A 16,045-nucleotide genomic window follows, 5' to 3' on the forward strand; every position below is an offset into this window, starting at 1 on the left:
TAGTTTTCTAGGCACTTTCCCAAGAACTCTTGTGAGTTCAGGAACTTTATTATCATCAGTATCATTTTACATACAGATAAGGAAAACAAAAGAAATGATAAAATCTGGTCTTAAACACATTTGTTCAACCGCGCCACGCTCTGCAAATTCAGCTGGAACTAACTGGGGCGCGCTCCCCATACGCTTCCTCTCGCCGCTTAGAGCGCCTGCGCGCGGGCCCCGGCGACCCGGCCCGGCGTAGCGAATGGTCACGTGCCGCACGGGGCGGGGCCCGCGCAGGGACGCCTGCGCGCCGCGGGCTGACCAAGCCGAGCTTTCCCGGCGGAGCCGGCGCTGGTCCTGCGGCCGTAGCCGCGTCTTCTCTTGGCTCCGCCACCAGCCGGGGCTCGGGCCCGGGCCCGGGCCCCCGGGACATGGCCCTCCGGAGTACGCAGGGTGACGGCCCCACCTCCAGCTGCTGGGACGGCGGCGCGGAGAAGGCAGGTACGGAAGCCGGCCGGGGCGCGGAGGAGCGGCCTGAGAGGACGGCCTGAGGGGCAGGGGCGGCCCGACGGGTAGGGCACAGCTGTTGGAGGAGCCGGCCGGCGCCCGGGGGGCCGCGGGCTGGGAGCCCGAGGAAACTGCGCGGGGTGCTTCCAGGGCAGCGGTCGGGACAGCGAGAGAGGAAAAGGCGGAAGGCCCTAGTCGGTCTGAAGGGGAGGAAAGCCTGGACTGGGGGGTCAGAGATGCTGAAGAGACCGGAGGAACCCTGGTGGCAGACTCGCGTCCCCATTGGGAAGGGCGGGGCGGGACTCCCGGGGTCTGGAGAGGAGAACTGGGTCTCTGAGAAATAAGGCCAAGCCTCACCCCTGACCGAGACTGTCCGGCCACGTCCGCAGTCTGCGGGGCCGCCTCCCTAGTGGTCAGGCCGGTTTCCCAAACTTCATTCATCAGTCGTCCTCTGGATTGACGCGGTGTACGGGGACCACGTATCTCTTTCAATTGCCACGAAATTCACCCTTTTAAGTGTATACAGTTGAGTGGTTCCTAGTGCATTCACAAGGTTGTGCAGGCATCACAGTGTCTTAATTCCAGAGCATTTCTAATTCCAAACAGAAAGACCATCACTCCCCATTTCCCATTCTCCGCAGCTCCTGGCACCCTCCAGTCTACTTTGTGCCTCAATCCTGTGGCACCCACTTATTTTAATGTTATTTCATTGTGTAAAAAGCGATTCTGTTGTAAAAACTGCTTTATACTAAGCAATAACTTCCATGAAATCATGGTTTACTTGTGCACTATGTTTTCATATATGTGTTACATACAGTTAATACGTGACAGTTAAAATTATCGTTTACTCTGTACCAAGTAAAATAAATTTGCCCCCCCTGGCGAAGACTAAGGTAACTTTCCCACTTTTCCATCCTCTTGTGGGTGGTGCCCGTAATAGAACCAGCCACATACTCAACCCACATTTTGGTGAAGCACCTGGTATTCACATTTTGTTTCTCTGGATTCATTTTCTGTTACCCCCTTTCCTCCTATTCTAATCCTGCCTGGAAACAGAGTTCATTCCTCGTATTACTTCCCTGGGCCCTTTGGCCTTGTAACCCTTTGCTGGTGTTTGTATGCAATCTGTCCCCATGGCATAATAGTCATTAACCCAAGTTGGTATGGGTCTTGTGACCTTTTGCAGTGCAGCTGTGCCCAACTTGCAAGACTTAATCCCCTAGTTTCTTTGATTTTGCTTCTCTGGGTGAATGGGAGGAATTTAGATATGTGAGGGTTTTGGGTTTTTTTCTTGTTTGTTTCTGTTTTGTCTTTAATCATCTGAGAATTGGCAAAGTTACTAATATTATAAACCCTCCTTTATGATCCAATTGATTTACTCTCTAAAATGTTTTTCTCCATTTAGGGGGTAAAGCAGTCTTTCTTCTACATGCTTATCTTTATGTTTCAGGTAGTTAATGAATCTGCTCATTTGGGTACTGTTTGTTGAAACTAATTAGGACCTCCAAAAAAAGAGTTTATTTTGTTTTTAATAAGAATCTTACTCAGAATAAGGTAAGATTTTCCCTTCCCACTGTCTTTCTCTGGTACAGATATGAAGTTCAAGCATAAACTTTTTTTCCAAGCATAATTTTTTTAATTGAAATATAGTTTATTTACAATATTGTGTTAGTTTCTGGTATACAGCATAGTGATTCAGTTATACATATATGTATTCTTTATCATTATAGGTTATTACAAGCTGTTGAATATAGTTCCCTGTGCTATGTAGTAGGACCTTGTTGTTTACCTATTCTATATATAGTAGTTTGTATCTGCTAATCCCAAATTCCCAATTTATCCCTTCCCCCCACTTTCCCCTTTGGTAACCAGAAATTTGTTTTCTATGTCTGTCAGTCTGTTTTGTAAAAAGTTCATTTCTGTTGTTTTTTTGGATTGCACATATAAGTGATATCATGTGATATTTGTCTTTGATTTCATTTGGTATAATAATCTCTAGGTCCATCCATGTTGCTGCATATGGCATTGTTTCATTCTTTTTTATGACTGAGTACTATTCCTGTGTGTGTGTGTGTGTGTGTGTGTGTGTGTGTGTGTGTGTACCACAACGTCTTTACCCAATCATCTGTCGATAGACATTTAGATTGCTTCCATGTCTTGGCTATTATAAATAGTGCTGCTATGAACATTGGGGTGCATGTGTCTTTTCAAATTGGAGTTTTCTCTGGATATATGCCCAGGAGTGGGATTGCTAGATCGTATGGTAACTCTGTTTTTAGTTTTTTAAGGATCTCCATACTGTTTTCCATAGTGGCTGTACCAAATTACATTCCCACCAACAGTATAAGAGGGTTCCCTTTTCTCCACACCCTCTCCAGCCCTTATTGTTTGTGGACTTTTTCTTTAATCATTGGTTTTTAAAAATATTTTATTTACTTATTATTGTATTCTTTTAATTATTTTCTTATTTTGAAGGGAGGAGGTAATTAGGTGTATTTATTTTTAGAGGAGGTACTGGGGACTGAACCCAGGACCTCGTGCATGTTAAGCATGTGCTCTCACTTGAGCTATACCTTCCTTGCCCTGTTTGTGGACTTCTTAATGATGGCCATTCTGACCAGTGTGAGGTGATACCTCATTGTAGTTTTGTTCAAGTATAAATTTTCAAGTTAATTTCCAATGTCAGTGTCAGGAGTTCAGCAGGTGGAACAGGGGGTGTCTGTCTGGGAGGATCTCCCTCTAACTGGCTCTTCCATTGTTTTAAGGCTAGCATTGCTTACTTAAGCTTAACTCCTGTTTAAAAATTGTAAAGCTTCCTTGATACGCATGCTTAAACCAAATAATAATTATTGAATTTTGTACTGTCTCGTAAGATTCACTTACTAAGTGTGTAGGTCGTTTACGTGATCTAAGTCATTAATATATATTTTGCTGACATAGAAAAACTTTAAGAGGAGCATAGCTAGTGCTCATTTTTAGTCATTGTCCTTTCCTGTATATTAAGTTCACCAAGCCAGATGCTCTTGAAGATACCTGTTGCTCTTAAGTAGCAGAAATCTTTACCTGGGTCTGTAGCCAGAATTGGGAGAGGTTTGAGACAGCAAGAGACTCAGCCATCTTTATCTGAACTGTTAAGAACTGCTGTTCCATTTAAGTGATCATTCTAATGGAGGGCAAGCCAAGTTAGTGCCTGTGTCATTCCTTTTTCCTTTGTTGAATGAATTACTTTTCAGGCAGCAGGGATTTATTTATAGCAGTGTCTTATATTTTACAGTGAGCTGTACGATAGTCATTTCATTCTGTCATGGTTATAAAAGCCAAGACCTTTTACTATAAAGGAATTTGGAAGATACCAGCTTTGGAATATATAATACATCTCTCTTATAAGTGGGGCAGTTAAAAAATTGGAGAAGAAAAAAGACAAATGAAGTTATTTACAAAACAGAAACAGAGTCACAGACATAGAAAATAAACTTATGGTTACCAGGGGAGGAAGTGGGTGGGAAGGGACAAATTAGGAGTTTGATATTTGCAGATACTATTATATATAAAATAGATAAACAACAAGTTTAATACTATATAGCACAGAGAACTATTTCAATATCTTGTAGTAACCTATAATGAAAAAGAATATGAAAATGAATATATGTATGTATATGTGTGACTGAACTATTATGCTGTATACCAGAAATTGACACAACATTGTAAACTGACTATACTTCAATTTAAAAAATAATTGGAGAAGAAAAGGTTCGGAGGGATTTGAATTACATATATGCTATCTCCAGATGAAATGTGGGCTTTTATCCCAAGCCCAAAAATAGCATTTTCAAGTCTAGAAATGTGTTCTACCCCAAAATCCATATATAAAATTTATCTTAAAATAAAATTAATAGTTAAACATTGATTTTAATCTTTTTTCCAAGCATTTTTTCTTTCTGAGGTAGAGAGAATAAGTGGAAATTAGTTGTTCAGTTGAGACTCTGCTGACCTTTTCTCCTTCATTGTGCAGTTTAATATTTGCCAGTATCACCATGTAATTTATCCATCTGTGGTTTGCTTGAGTTTTCTGTTTCTCCTCCCTTTTTATGTCACAATGAAAGCCAGTATATTAGGTGCAATAAAGTATTTGTGTGTGGGAGGGTGGCACACGTAGGAGTGCCTTCATCTGCCACTAACATTTAATCACTTAACTATGGGATTGAGGAAGGTGATATTGGAGTCTGAACAGACGGCAGCTAAAATCCACAGCTGAGCAGCATTCTCCTCTGGGAATCACCAGTAGCTTTAGAAAAAGGCCAAAGAGCCTACAAATCTATTTAGAGTTGTACAGTGAGGATATTCTTAACAATAGTACAGGGAAGATAACATCATTTACTAGAGGCCAATTTTTCCAGAGGAACAATAGCTAAGCTAAATTATTTATTCTATTCTCCATATATGTATTGAGTTACCACAGAGCATCAGAATCAAGGTGATAGTAAATTTTGAAATGCAGGACTTAAATAGAATCCAAACAGAATATTTAGAGAAATGAGTGTTGGAGCTGTGGTTTTGGATTCAGAATTAGTTAAAATTCTAGTATGTTTACCAAAACCTACTGGAAATCCAGCTGATTGCAAACAGTGTTATTTCCCCTAAGATACAACCAATGGTTTCCCTTTCCCTAGATTGTTGAATAGCTTAAATGGAAAGAGGGGCAGGGTGAGTATATGTCTAAACAAATTGAGGAAAATTTTCCATACTCTTGGCAAATAGGTTAACAAGGTTTCTAAATGTCCCCTTACTGCAAATATTTAGTACTACCACCAAAGTGTTCTTAATTTATGATGTGTAGAAAGTATAAGAACACTCTAAGGTAAAAAAAAAATTTTAATGTCGGATTTTCTTCTTTGTTGGAAATTAATTCAATTCCTACTCATATTTTGCCTCAGCCTGTGTTATTATATAAAGTCTTTTGTGTTTCCTATGTGTCTACAATCCTTCCTTGTTGGACACATACAGCCTTCTCTTCCGCAGGATGTCCCTTTGACCCAGAGTAAGAATCCCTCCCTGTCTTTCTCTTGAGTGCTGGATGAAAATCCAGACTCCTTAGCGGGTAAATCCAGCCCAGGCTCTCCTACTAGCTGCATTCACTGCAGTCCTTCTGGCCTCTGTTCTCGTCCTTTACCTAGCACTTCAGCCTCACAGAATTGTTCTGCGTTTTCACAACATGATATTTCTTTCATGTGACAAGGTCTTTGCACATACTCCTTCCTCTGGAAGGCTCTCCTTTCAACACACTCTTCCATGTGCAAACTTTTCCTTCAGGAGGTACCAGAATATATTCTTGGTGAAGCCTTTCCTGATTCCCTCAGAAGTAGTTGTTTTTTCCTCTGGATTTTCATAATTATTCATGATTCTATTATATCATTTATAATACTTGTGTTCCTCCCTACTGTGAGCCTCTCAAGGGCTGGGAGGGAGTCACCTTCATGTTTTTATCCCCAGTACAGTGCTTACCACAAGGAGATGCTTACTAAATAATGGACTGATAAATGAATGCATAGATTAATGGCAGGTAGATGAATGGCAAGACACGCCCAAGCCAAGAGCTTGAAGCACCTTGTGAATAAACATTTAACTAATTATGTGCTTTGCTGATGGAGGAAATTGGGACTTGATTTTTCATGATTTCTGGGTAGAGTAACCATTTAATTTAGCATCTAACCTGGGATGTTCTTGAGAGTACAGATAGTAGGAGGGATTTGCTATGAAGCTACGCCAGGACTATGGGTGTAAACCAGAAATCTCTCAGACATACTGGGACACGTTGTCACCTACCACGTCACCAGGAAAAATAACAGTCTAGCCAGGACAACAGGTTTACCTGGGTGAAAAAGCACCTGTGTTATTTTCCTGTCTACACCTCCAATTACTTATAACTCCAAACCAGTTGGTACCTTTGTTTTTATGGTTTTTATGCCACAGTTGTCATAGATTAGTAACCAGGGCCATTAGTACCAACTTTCATTTGTATTAATAATGTGCAGCTTTGTCATGGAAGCAGTCTGTAGACTGTTGCCTCAGAATAGAACATTACTGAGGAAAGTTGCTTAGTGTCTGTTCTAAAACCTAATCTACCTCCCAGTGTTAGTCCCTTCTGAAGTCTAACCTACTTCCAAAGTTAGTCCTCTCTAAAATCTAACCTGCCTTCCAGTGTTACCTACCTTACATTAACTCTAGCGCTCTGCATCTAGTATATGCTTCATAAATATTTTTAATGAGTCCATTTACTGTTAAATGAAAGGGCCTGTATTTCCCATCTCCAAGCCTTTCTTTTGCTCTCCTCCCAGCCTCTTGCACTCTTCAGTAATGCCTTCTCAGATTAGCCTGACCCACAGCAGTCTCTTTGAGCTCCTGGCATCTGCACATACCTTTTTTAGGCAGTTACAGTGCACTTCTTTGTGACATCTCTTTGGTGTTGTCTTATTTAACTTTTCTTGTGTTTGTTCTTCCTAAAATTAGACATTCTGCATGAAAACTCTGAGAGCCTATTACCCCATTATTTTAAATAGAAGATTTATAATATGATGCACGGTAATCACAGACTCTCAACCAGTCTCCTAAAAAAGTAAACACAGTATAAGCCTGTGTATAAATAACAAACTGCCACATAAGGATGTAGGATGCCTAAAATGTTATTTCCTGATCATCAGTAATTAATATGGTTGTTAAGAAATACTTGCTTTGTGTGCAGTATCTTGCGTCTCTACCACCAGCCACACTGGAGACCTAAGTATACACCCTTTGACATTCTGCTTTTGAAAATATCTCCATGTGATTCTAATGTTTACTAGTTATATTACCCTGTAACTGGAGACTTCTTCCACATGTGGTTTTGTTTAAAAAATGTAGTATTGAATCTTGGTGACATGCATATACATTTTTCCTCTATAAACAACAGGAAAAAACTATCATATTAAGAGATATATATGCTTTGTAAAGTTTACTATTAAGAAAGCACAAGCATTCTATTAGGAAAATATGAGCAGTAACTGTTAGATATGCCTGAATATACTGAGCACTTTTATAACTGTAATTCCTTACAGTTACTATATTAATTAATTGTAATTCCTTAGTGTTTTGCACATTATGTGCTAATTAAATATCGATAGATTGACTTGAAATATACCTACTTGTACCTCAAACCAAATAAGGAGATTGAGCCCTGAGCAGAAAATGCACACATGCTGAGTATGTGTCTAATGCCCTTTTCTCTTCTGTTTTGCAGACTTTAATGCCAAAAGGAAAAAGAAAGTGGCAGAGATATACCAGGCTCTGAACAGTGATCCAGCTGATGTGGCTGCCCTTAGACGCATGGCTATCAGTGAAGGGGGGCTCCTGACTGACGAGATCAGGCGGAAAGTGTGGCCCAAGCTTCTCAATGTCAATACCAATGATCCACCTCCTATATCAGGTAATGGGTGGGGAAGGGGGGGTTGTTGAAAGGGGATCGTGTCTAGGAGACAGGGAAAAAGAATCCCAGGGCCTTTGATTTTTATGCCCCGTTTAAACCAAGAATATGTGAGTAAATCTAAAGCATTTTAGGAAATGCTTGGGCCTACTCTGAAAATAAGACCGAACTGATAAGTAGAATTTTATTTAGAAATGGAATGGGCTTTTATTAGGTTAATAGGTAGTAGCTTTTACTGGCTAAGTAGGGGAGTTTATTAAAAATGCATATTACAGTTTACATTCACTAAGAAGTGGATTGTAGGAATTTGTATTTTAACAAGCACCCTAATTCTGTTGCAGAAGGACTACATTTTGAGAAACGTGGGCAATGGAGAGAAATAATACCTCTACAGCCCTTAAAAAAGCAAAAAAGCCTTTTTATGGGGAAATACTAAGACCATTTTGAATTCTAAAATTATGTAATTCTATGGAAAGCTGTTACAGTTGGTCCTCCTAGTCCAAGGATTTAACCAACCATGGATCAAAAATATTCTAGGGAAAAAAAACTCCAGATAGTCCCAAAAAACAAAACTTTTTTTTTTTTAAAGGAGGTACTGGGGATTGAACCCAGGACCTTGTACATGCTAAGCACATGCTCTACCACTGAGCTATTACCCACCCCACCCCCCCAAAAAAAGCAAAACTTGAATTTGCTGCCCTCTGGCACCTATTTACAAAGCATTTACATTGTACTAAGTTTTACAAGTGATCTAGAGGTGATCTAAAGCATACAAGAGGATGTGCATGGGTTATGTGTGAATGCTACACCATTTAATACAAGGGACCTGAGCATCTGGATTTTGGTATCCTTAGGGTCCTGGAACCAATCTCCCTTGGATACCAAAGGAAATCTGTACTTAGCTTATTTGCAAGACCTGCATAGTAAAAAAGAGTTCCTTAGAATGTAGTGCAAAATACAAAAGAAAGTACTGCAAAACAATGAATCCACTTTGTCATTCATTCACTCTACAAACATTTATTGCTTTCCTACTGTGTATGGCAAAAGTCCAGGTGCTGGGAATTGTTTCATTCTTTTGGCAAGTACCAGTTGTGCTCCTAATGTGTGCCAGGCACTAGAGATGATTAAACAGCCTCTGCTGATAGAAAGGTCACAGTGTCATGGTGCAGCCGAGTAGATGTTTTAAGCTGCCACTTGCTATTATCTTTGGAACCAGGCTGCCTGAGAGCAGTCAGCTTCTTGTTGGAAGGAAGAGGGATTGCCATATTCACACTGAATCCTGAGATGATGCTCTATAGATTCCAAATTTCCTGTATCTTTATAAGATGAAGTCTGTGTGGGGAAGTATTGTACAGGCTTCTCTGGTAAGTTTTTATTTCGGTTATGAAGGACATGTCCAGTTGTTCTGAATATAACAGCTAGAGACTGCCTCCTTCCGTTCCCACTATATTGGGCTTATCAACTGAACACAAGTACTATATCCTGTTTGCAGTGTCTTAGTTTTAGAATTTCAGGGTCAAGAGAGGTTAGATTCTTCTGTATATGAATTTACCTTAGTAATCCTTTCTGAACAGCTCAGTGCTCCCTAGACTTTACAGATGTTTGAGTTTTTCCATTTGTCCTGTGGTTTCCACATTCATGCTCTTATTTGATCCTATGGAAGAGAATAATTCCCATTTTACAGTTGTGGACTTTGAAATTTAGAGCAGTTCCCGTGAGCACAGTGGCAGCCTGCCCTGGACTCCTGGCCTCGTGACTTCTCCTCTGCTCCTCTTTCCACCTCATCTGTCGCCTCTTGGATAATCTGTGTTCCCTCTTCACAAGTCACCATGACTTGCATGAAACAGTATGTTTGGAAGTAACTAGGGATTCCTCTCCCAGTGTTGTATCTTGAGTCATGTTGCATCTTCAAGAAAAAGCTGAAGTATGTCTTCCAGGCCTTTTGTGTCATACCAGAGTGTTCTGCTCCTGTTCTGGCTTTGCAGATACTCCTGCAGTAACATGTTCCTTTTCCTCCAATAGGGAAAGACCTACGACAGATAAGCAAGGACTACCAACAAGTGCTGCTGGATGTCAGGCGGTCTTTACGGCGGTTCCCTCCTGGTAAGACGTGCTTTCAGTCTTCCATGGGGGTCTTCTGTCCCAATTGCACTTACTTTCCTGTGTTGGTGCTTGCTAGTATCAGGAAGTTTCCATCCCAGCACACAGTGTGACTACATGCGGGACCCATTGTACTCCCAGTCTGCTGAGTCATTCTTTCATTGACTCAGTCCACTCAGACCCCAACTGTGAAAGCCGGAGCCAAAAATAATTTGGCCCAGAAGTGGTAAATGAGAGAACAGGGTCTTCCCACCTTCACAGCCACAGAAGAGATTTTGTAGGGATTGCTAGAGCCATCAGTCTGGCTTTGAAGAATAGATTGGCTTGGAACTGGTCACTAACAAGATCTATTAATATTTTCATTTGTTTAGAATTATAAATAGTAGTATCTTGCATGTGCATATATTGGAGCCCTTGCGCTATAAGGAGTGGCAGTCACTACATGTTTAAAGGGTCTGTTCCTAAAATCACCTCCCCATTCCCAGGAATAATGAGTAGAATGACCACTGTCTCCACTTTCACAGCGAAGGAAACTGGGAAGCAAACCTCGTGCCGAGGATCTACTTTTCTTTCTTGGGCAACTCCACCTTTAGGTCCATGAGGAGAGGAGAATTACTAGAGCCTCTAAATCCGTTGCTTGACTCTTCTGAACTCATGCCCTGGTAGTGGATTTTGTCTGTTAAAGGGCCTTCTTTCCTGCTTGCACCCTTGGTCCCTGGAAAGGCTCTTGTGATTGGCAGCAGCCTGCCATTTTGGTTTTGATAAAAACATATGCCTGTGCTCCAATGCCCTTTTCCTATCCTGCTGGTCTTGATGAGACCACATAGGACAGATGTGTCCCATATTTTTCCCTAGGTAACCTGTTTTCCCTCTGAAACCTTTATCCCTCTTCCATATGTGACATCCATCTCTCATATTCTTTCTGTAGGCTGAACTTCCTGTGTGGTTTCATATTCTTTTTACATCAATGTTCTTCTGAGCTTAGCTGATCACTTTTATACTAAGAATTCAAAGTTTAATTTTTTTTTCTCAGTACTCTCATTTCTTTATCTATCCATAGTGCTTGGTTTACTTCATTTTCTCTTTTATCTTTTAGAGTATGCCTTTATGAGAAGGGGTGGGGTAAATATGGGCAAGAGATGGGCTTTGCTCTCACAGAAAAACCTTTGTTCAATTTGGTCTGGCCCCTTACAGTAGCTGTTTTCTCTCACAAGATCTGTTTTTGACTGGAAAACCTAAGGTGTAGGAAGGCTGTGCTGTGTGCTGTTCTTCTAAAACAGGTCATGAGGCCAAGCGCTGGCATTTTTATACTAAAAGTGGATGAGGAGCCACACTTGACCACCGCCAGAACCAGCTGCATCCTCTGACAGAGCTTCCAGGACAGGCGTCCTGTTTCCAGCTGTGCCTTTGCATCAAGGAGATCAGTACTTCCTGTGATACTTAGTCTGGTTCTGAGGGGAACATGCATCTCTTAAACATTTTGTTTTTACATAATTTTATACCTACAGAAAAGTTGCAAAAATAGAACATAGAATTCCCCAGGTACCTTTTACCCAGATTTCCTTATGTGTTAGCATTTTACCATATTTGCTTTCTCTCTCTCCTTCTCTTTCTACACACACATAAATTTTTCTCTGAAATGTTTAAGAATAATTAAGAATTACACACACAGTACTCATTTACCTCTAAATATTACAGGGTGTATTTTTTAAAAACCAGGTTTATCACACTTAACAAAATCAGTAACAACACTGAAAAATACTGCTGTCTAAGCTACAGATTTTAGGTTTCACCATTTATCCCAATAATATCCTTTATAGGAAAAAGAAATATAAAATCATGCTTTTCCCATTCAGTCTTCGTATCTCTTTAGCCTCCTTTATTTCTAGAATAGTTCCTTTGTATTTTATGACAGACGAGTTATTTTATAAAATTTCCTTCAGTTTGGGTTTCTCTGGCATTTCTTCATTATAAGATTCAGTTTATGCACTCTTGATAGGAATTCCACTGAAGTGATGCTGAGTTCTTTTCACTGTGTCGTATCAGGAGGTATATGCTGTTGAATAGTCACACTACTGGTGGGAACTGCGGTGACTTGGTTAAGATGGTGTTGGCTGGGTTCCCCCACTGTGAGGTTGCCAGTCTGTGGCTCTTTCCTATATTCCAGGTGGTGTCAGCAGTGTATAGACCTTGAATGTGTTGCCAAATCGTTTGTAACTAATTTTCTTTTATTAAACACTTTCTCTGCAAATCCACTGCTGACCATCTTCCTAACCTCCATGTTACTAGGTTGCTTGTCGTGTTCAGGTGCATCTCCCTTGCCCTCCCCTCCCAGGCATGCCAGAAGAACAGAGAGAAGGGCTCCAGGAAGAACTGATTGACATCATCCTCCTCATCTTGGAGCGCAACCCTCAGCTGCACTATTACCAGGGCTACCATGACATCGTGGTCACATTTCTGCTGGTGGTAGGCGAGAGGCTGGCGACATCCCTGGTAGAAAAATTATCTACCCACCACCTCAGGTACCAGTGCAAAGGATGGGTATCACTCCTCAAGCCCCGCCTGGGGATAACTCCTCAGCCCATTTTCTCGTCAGTATTTTCAGTGGTTTGAGCCCCACTCCACCCTACTGCCCCTCAACCCTGGTCTGAGTGTTTGGTCTGACCAAGCTCATTGAATTGTCTCCCTTTAGGGATTTCATGGATCCAACAATGGACAACACCAAGCATATATTAAACTATCTGATGCCCATCATTGACCAGGTGAATCCAGAACTCCATGACTTCATGCAGAGGTATATATGTGTCTACATTTATGTGTGTTTACACACCCCTTTTCAGCTTTCTCCTAGCCTTTGTTTATTCCTCACAAGTCTAGCTCAATTGCATCATCATCTTATGTTGATCAGTGTTAAGTTCTTTTGAGTTGTCCTTTCCAGTTACCAGCAATTTGGATAATTCAGTTCTGTACACAGTCTTTCATATTATCTGTGTGCTGTGCTCTTTTGGGGATACAAGAGATGTTACAGCCCATGCCCTTGAGAAGCATACATCTAATGGGGAGAGGTGGACAAGGTAAGTATGTCAAGGTAGACTCTGAGGTTATTGCTGCAAGAGAAGTACAGAGTCTTATAGGATCCAGAGGTGAGAAAGACAGGGCCATCTGTGGGTTGTTTTATTCATCACATACCAAGGAGAAGAAATACTTCTTTGCAATTCTCATATGACTTCTCTCTTCTCTTTAGATGGAAATGTGTTCTTGGCCAATGCCTGCCCCTCTCTCTCTCTTTTTTTTTTAATAATGGCTGTGTCTTAAGGTGTTTCAGTCATCTCATGTTAACTATAAAATTAATACTGTTGTGTTTTCAAACCTGAGAATATGTGCCTGAGCCCCCCAAAAGGCTGTGGCTTTCTCAAAAGGAAAAGCACGGTATAGTTCTCTGAAGACAGTTGATTCTTGTCCCTGTAGTTGACATTTGTTGGCCATCAGGAGAGCATCCAGGGAGATAAGGCAACCAGGGCCCTATTGTGATATTAGCATCATGGTCGTGGGTACAAAGATGCTGAATTTGTAGGTGACTGAATTTTCTAGAAATCGTGTTTCCCAAATGCTTTCTTCTCACAGCACAGAGGACAGAGAAGGCCCAGGGAGCAGGAAGGGATGGCTCAGTAGGGAACCTAACACCTAGCTTTCCTTGCCCCTAGTGCCGAGGTGGGGACCATCTTTGCCCTCAGCTGGCTCATCACCTGGTTTGGGCACGTCCTGTCTGACTTCAGGCATGTTGTGCGGTTATATGACTTCTTCCTGGCCTGCCACCCGCTGATGCCCATTTACTTTGCAGCTGTGGTAAGTACAGACCATGAGCCAGCAGCTAGGTGCACATCATCCAGTCCAGCTTGAATCATTTTCCCTAAAAGGAAACCTGATGATTGAAGATGCAAAAGAGTACTTCCCAGGCTGGCATCCCAGGACACTATTCTGCAGAATGTTAATGGGAGCGCCATGGGAGAAAAAAATTGTTCCATGTAAAAACAAGTTTTGAGAAATGCTGGTTAAAGTTAAACAGGTTTGATTTGTTTACTGCTTAATTCTTCTGAACCTTTAAAATGCTCACATACATTGTGAATTATCAGGGTTTCTATTGACACTTCCTGGAGCTAGTATAGATGGCCAACTCTGGGTTTAAGACAAGAAGAGGCGTGGCATTATGATAGAAAAATTGACCTGGCTTTCAGTTGGGGTTGGGGGCTCCAGTTATTAGAAGGGTGTGAGGGTGGAGGTGGGGACTCGTGGCACTCTTTGTTGTTCTTTAAAGAACATTCTTTCTACTGTTCTGAAGCATTTCTTCTGTGCTGGAGCTCCAGGAATGTCTAGTAATTCCCCTCCTTTCCTTCCTCCTAAAAGAATCTCCTTCATGTAATTGGTCAGCCTTCCACATCGCGAGGTGAAAGTTTGCCTCCAGCAGGAAGGGCTAGCCCAGGGGTAAAAGCACTCAGATACGTACATCATTGTTTCCTAGATGGATACAAGAATGTGATGAACGTTGGGGGTGAGCCCGTTTGTTACCAATTTAAATTCATCTCTAAAGAGAATGAAATGAAGTGCCCAAGGTCCTGGATGTTCTGGTCTCTGATGCAAGGCCTTGCTCCCCACAGATCGTGTTGTATCGAGAGCAGGAAGTCCTGGATTGTGACTGTGACATGGCCTCGGTCCACCACCTGCTGTCCCAGATCCCTCAGGACCTGCCCTATGAGACGCTGATCAGCAGAGCAGGGGACCTCTTTGTTCAGTTTCCCCCATCCGAACTTGCTCGGGAGGCAGCTGCCCAGCAGCGAGCAGAGAAGTGAGTGAAGCCAAGGCCCTGGTTGAACAAGGGTGTTTGTTAGTGAGCAGGAATGCTGGAAGGTTGTGTCTGGTGGGGACAGGGCTGGGGAGGTATTTCCAGAAACCTGTGCTTATGCCAGTGGAATCCTCACTTGAGACTTCCTGGGTCTTTATGAAGAAGAGTTTTCTGAATGAATGGCTTTGCCCTCAGCCTGTTTAGCCTAGTTTTTTCCCCTTCTTTCATCCCATTTCCTCCTCTGTCTCCTTCCCCTCTACAGAACGGCAGCCTCTACCTTTAAAGACTTTGAGCTGGCATCAGCCCAGCAGAGGCCTGACATGGTGTTGCGGCAGCGGTTTCGGGGACTTCTGCGGACTGAGGATCGAACAAAAGATGTCCTGACCAAACCAAGGACCAACCGCTTTGTGAAGCTGGCGGTGATGGGGCTGACAGTGGCACTTGGAGCGGCCGCTCTGGCTGTAGTGAAAAGTGCCCTGGAGTGGGCCCCAAAGTTTCAACTGCAGCTGTTTCCATAAAAGCCAGAGAAGACACTTCCTCTTACGTGAAATCAAGGTCTCACCCTTCCATGGATGGATTGGGAGGGGGTGGAATTTCCTTTATTAAAAGGGTTTCTGTCAAGGGTTTTCTATTCCTGCCACCCTTCCCTCCTGTCCATGGTTGCCTTTGCTTCAGAGGCCAGTAGCAGAGCCTGCCTGACACCGGGCACATGGGGGCCTGAGCATGGAACTCTTTCTCCCTCATGGTGGGCTTCTGAGTGGGCTCTCCACTGCCTCCTCTCGTGTCGGAGGAAGTGGGTTTCTGGAGCTCCCAGCTGCCTTTGGACTGGAACTGGTCACTGGGGGATGTCTTGGCTGCTCAATAGTAAATAAGCTGGACCTCTGAATGCCCTCCTGGTGGCTCCTCCCATTCTGTCTGCTTTACCCGGACAAAGAAGGATGGAGCTGCTGCTAAAGAAGTCAGAGGTTGGAATGAAGGTGAAGGGGCAGAGGAGGCTAGCCCGGAGGCAAGGTTGGCCCCTTTTAAGAATAGCTCCAGTAGTTGGTCAGAAATCTGAGAGACACATGTGAACTAGGTTACCAGATAAATCCTACCTGTTTTCAGCCTAGAAGTCACTTGGGCATTTCTAGTCAAATAGGAAGGAATGTTAAGTTTTAGGG

At 42.4% G+C, this 16,045-nt stretch overlaps 1 protein-coding gene across 1 annotated transcript; it reads left to right on the top strand.

Moving 5' to 3' along the window:
* The first annotated feature begins 272 nt into the window (after positions 1-272).
* TBC1D20 (TBC1 domain family member 20) lies at positions 273-15,506 on the top strand. Its single transcript, XM_072943978.1, has 8 exons — positions 273-483; positions 7,763-7,948; positions 9,968-10,048; positions 12,381-12,567; positions 12,738-12,839; positions 13,750-13,891; positions 14,701-14,888; positions 15,148-15,506. The coding sequence occupies exons 1-8, from the start codon at positions 414-416 to the stop codon at positions 15,401-15,403; spliced, it is 1,212 nt and encodes a 403-aa protein (XP_072800079.1). The 5' UTR covers positions 273-413; the 3' UTR covers positions 15,404-15,506.
* Positions 15,507-16,045: the final 539 nt, after the last annotated feature.

Source organism: Vicugna pacos, chromosome 19 (assembly GCF_048564905.1).
Source record: "Vicugna pacos chromosome 19, VicPac4, whole genome shotgun sequence".
In the NCBI taxonomy this organism is placed as follows: Eukaryota; Metazoa; Chordata; class Mammalia; order Artiodactyla; family Camelidae; genus Vicugna; species Vicugna pacos.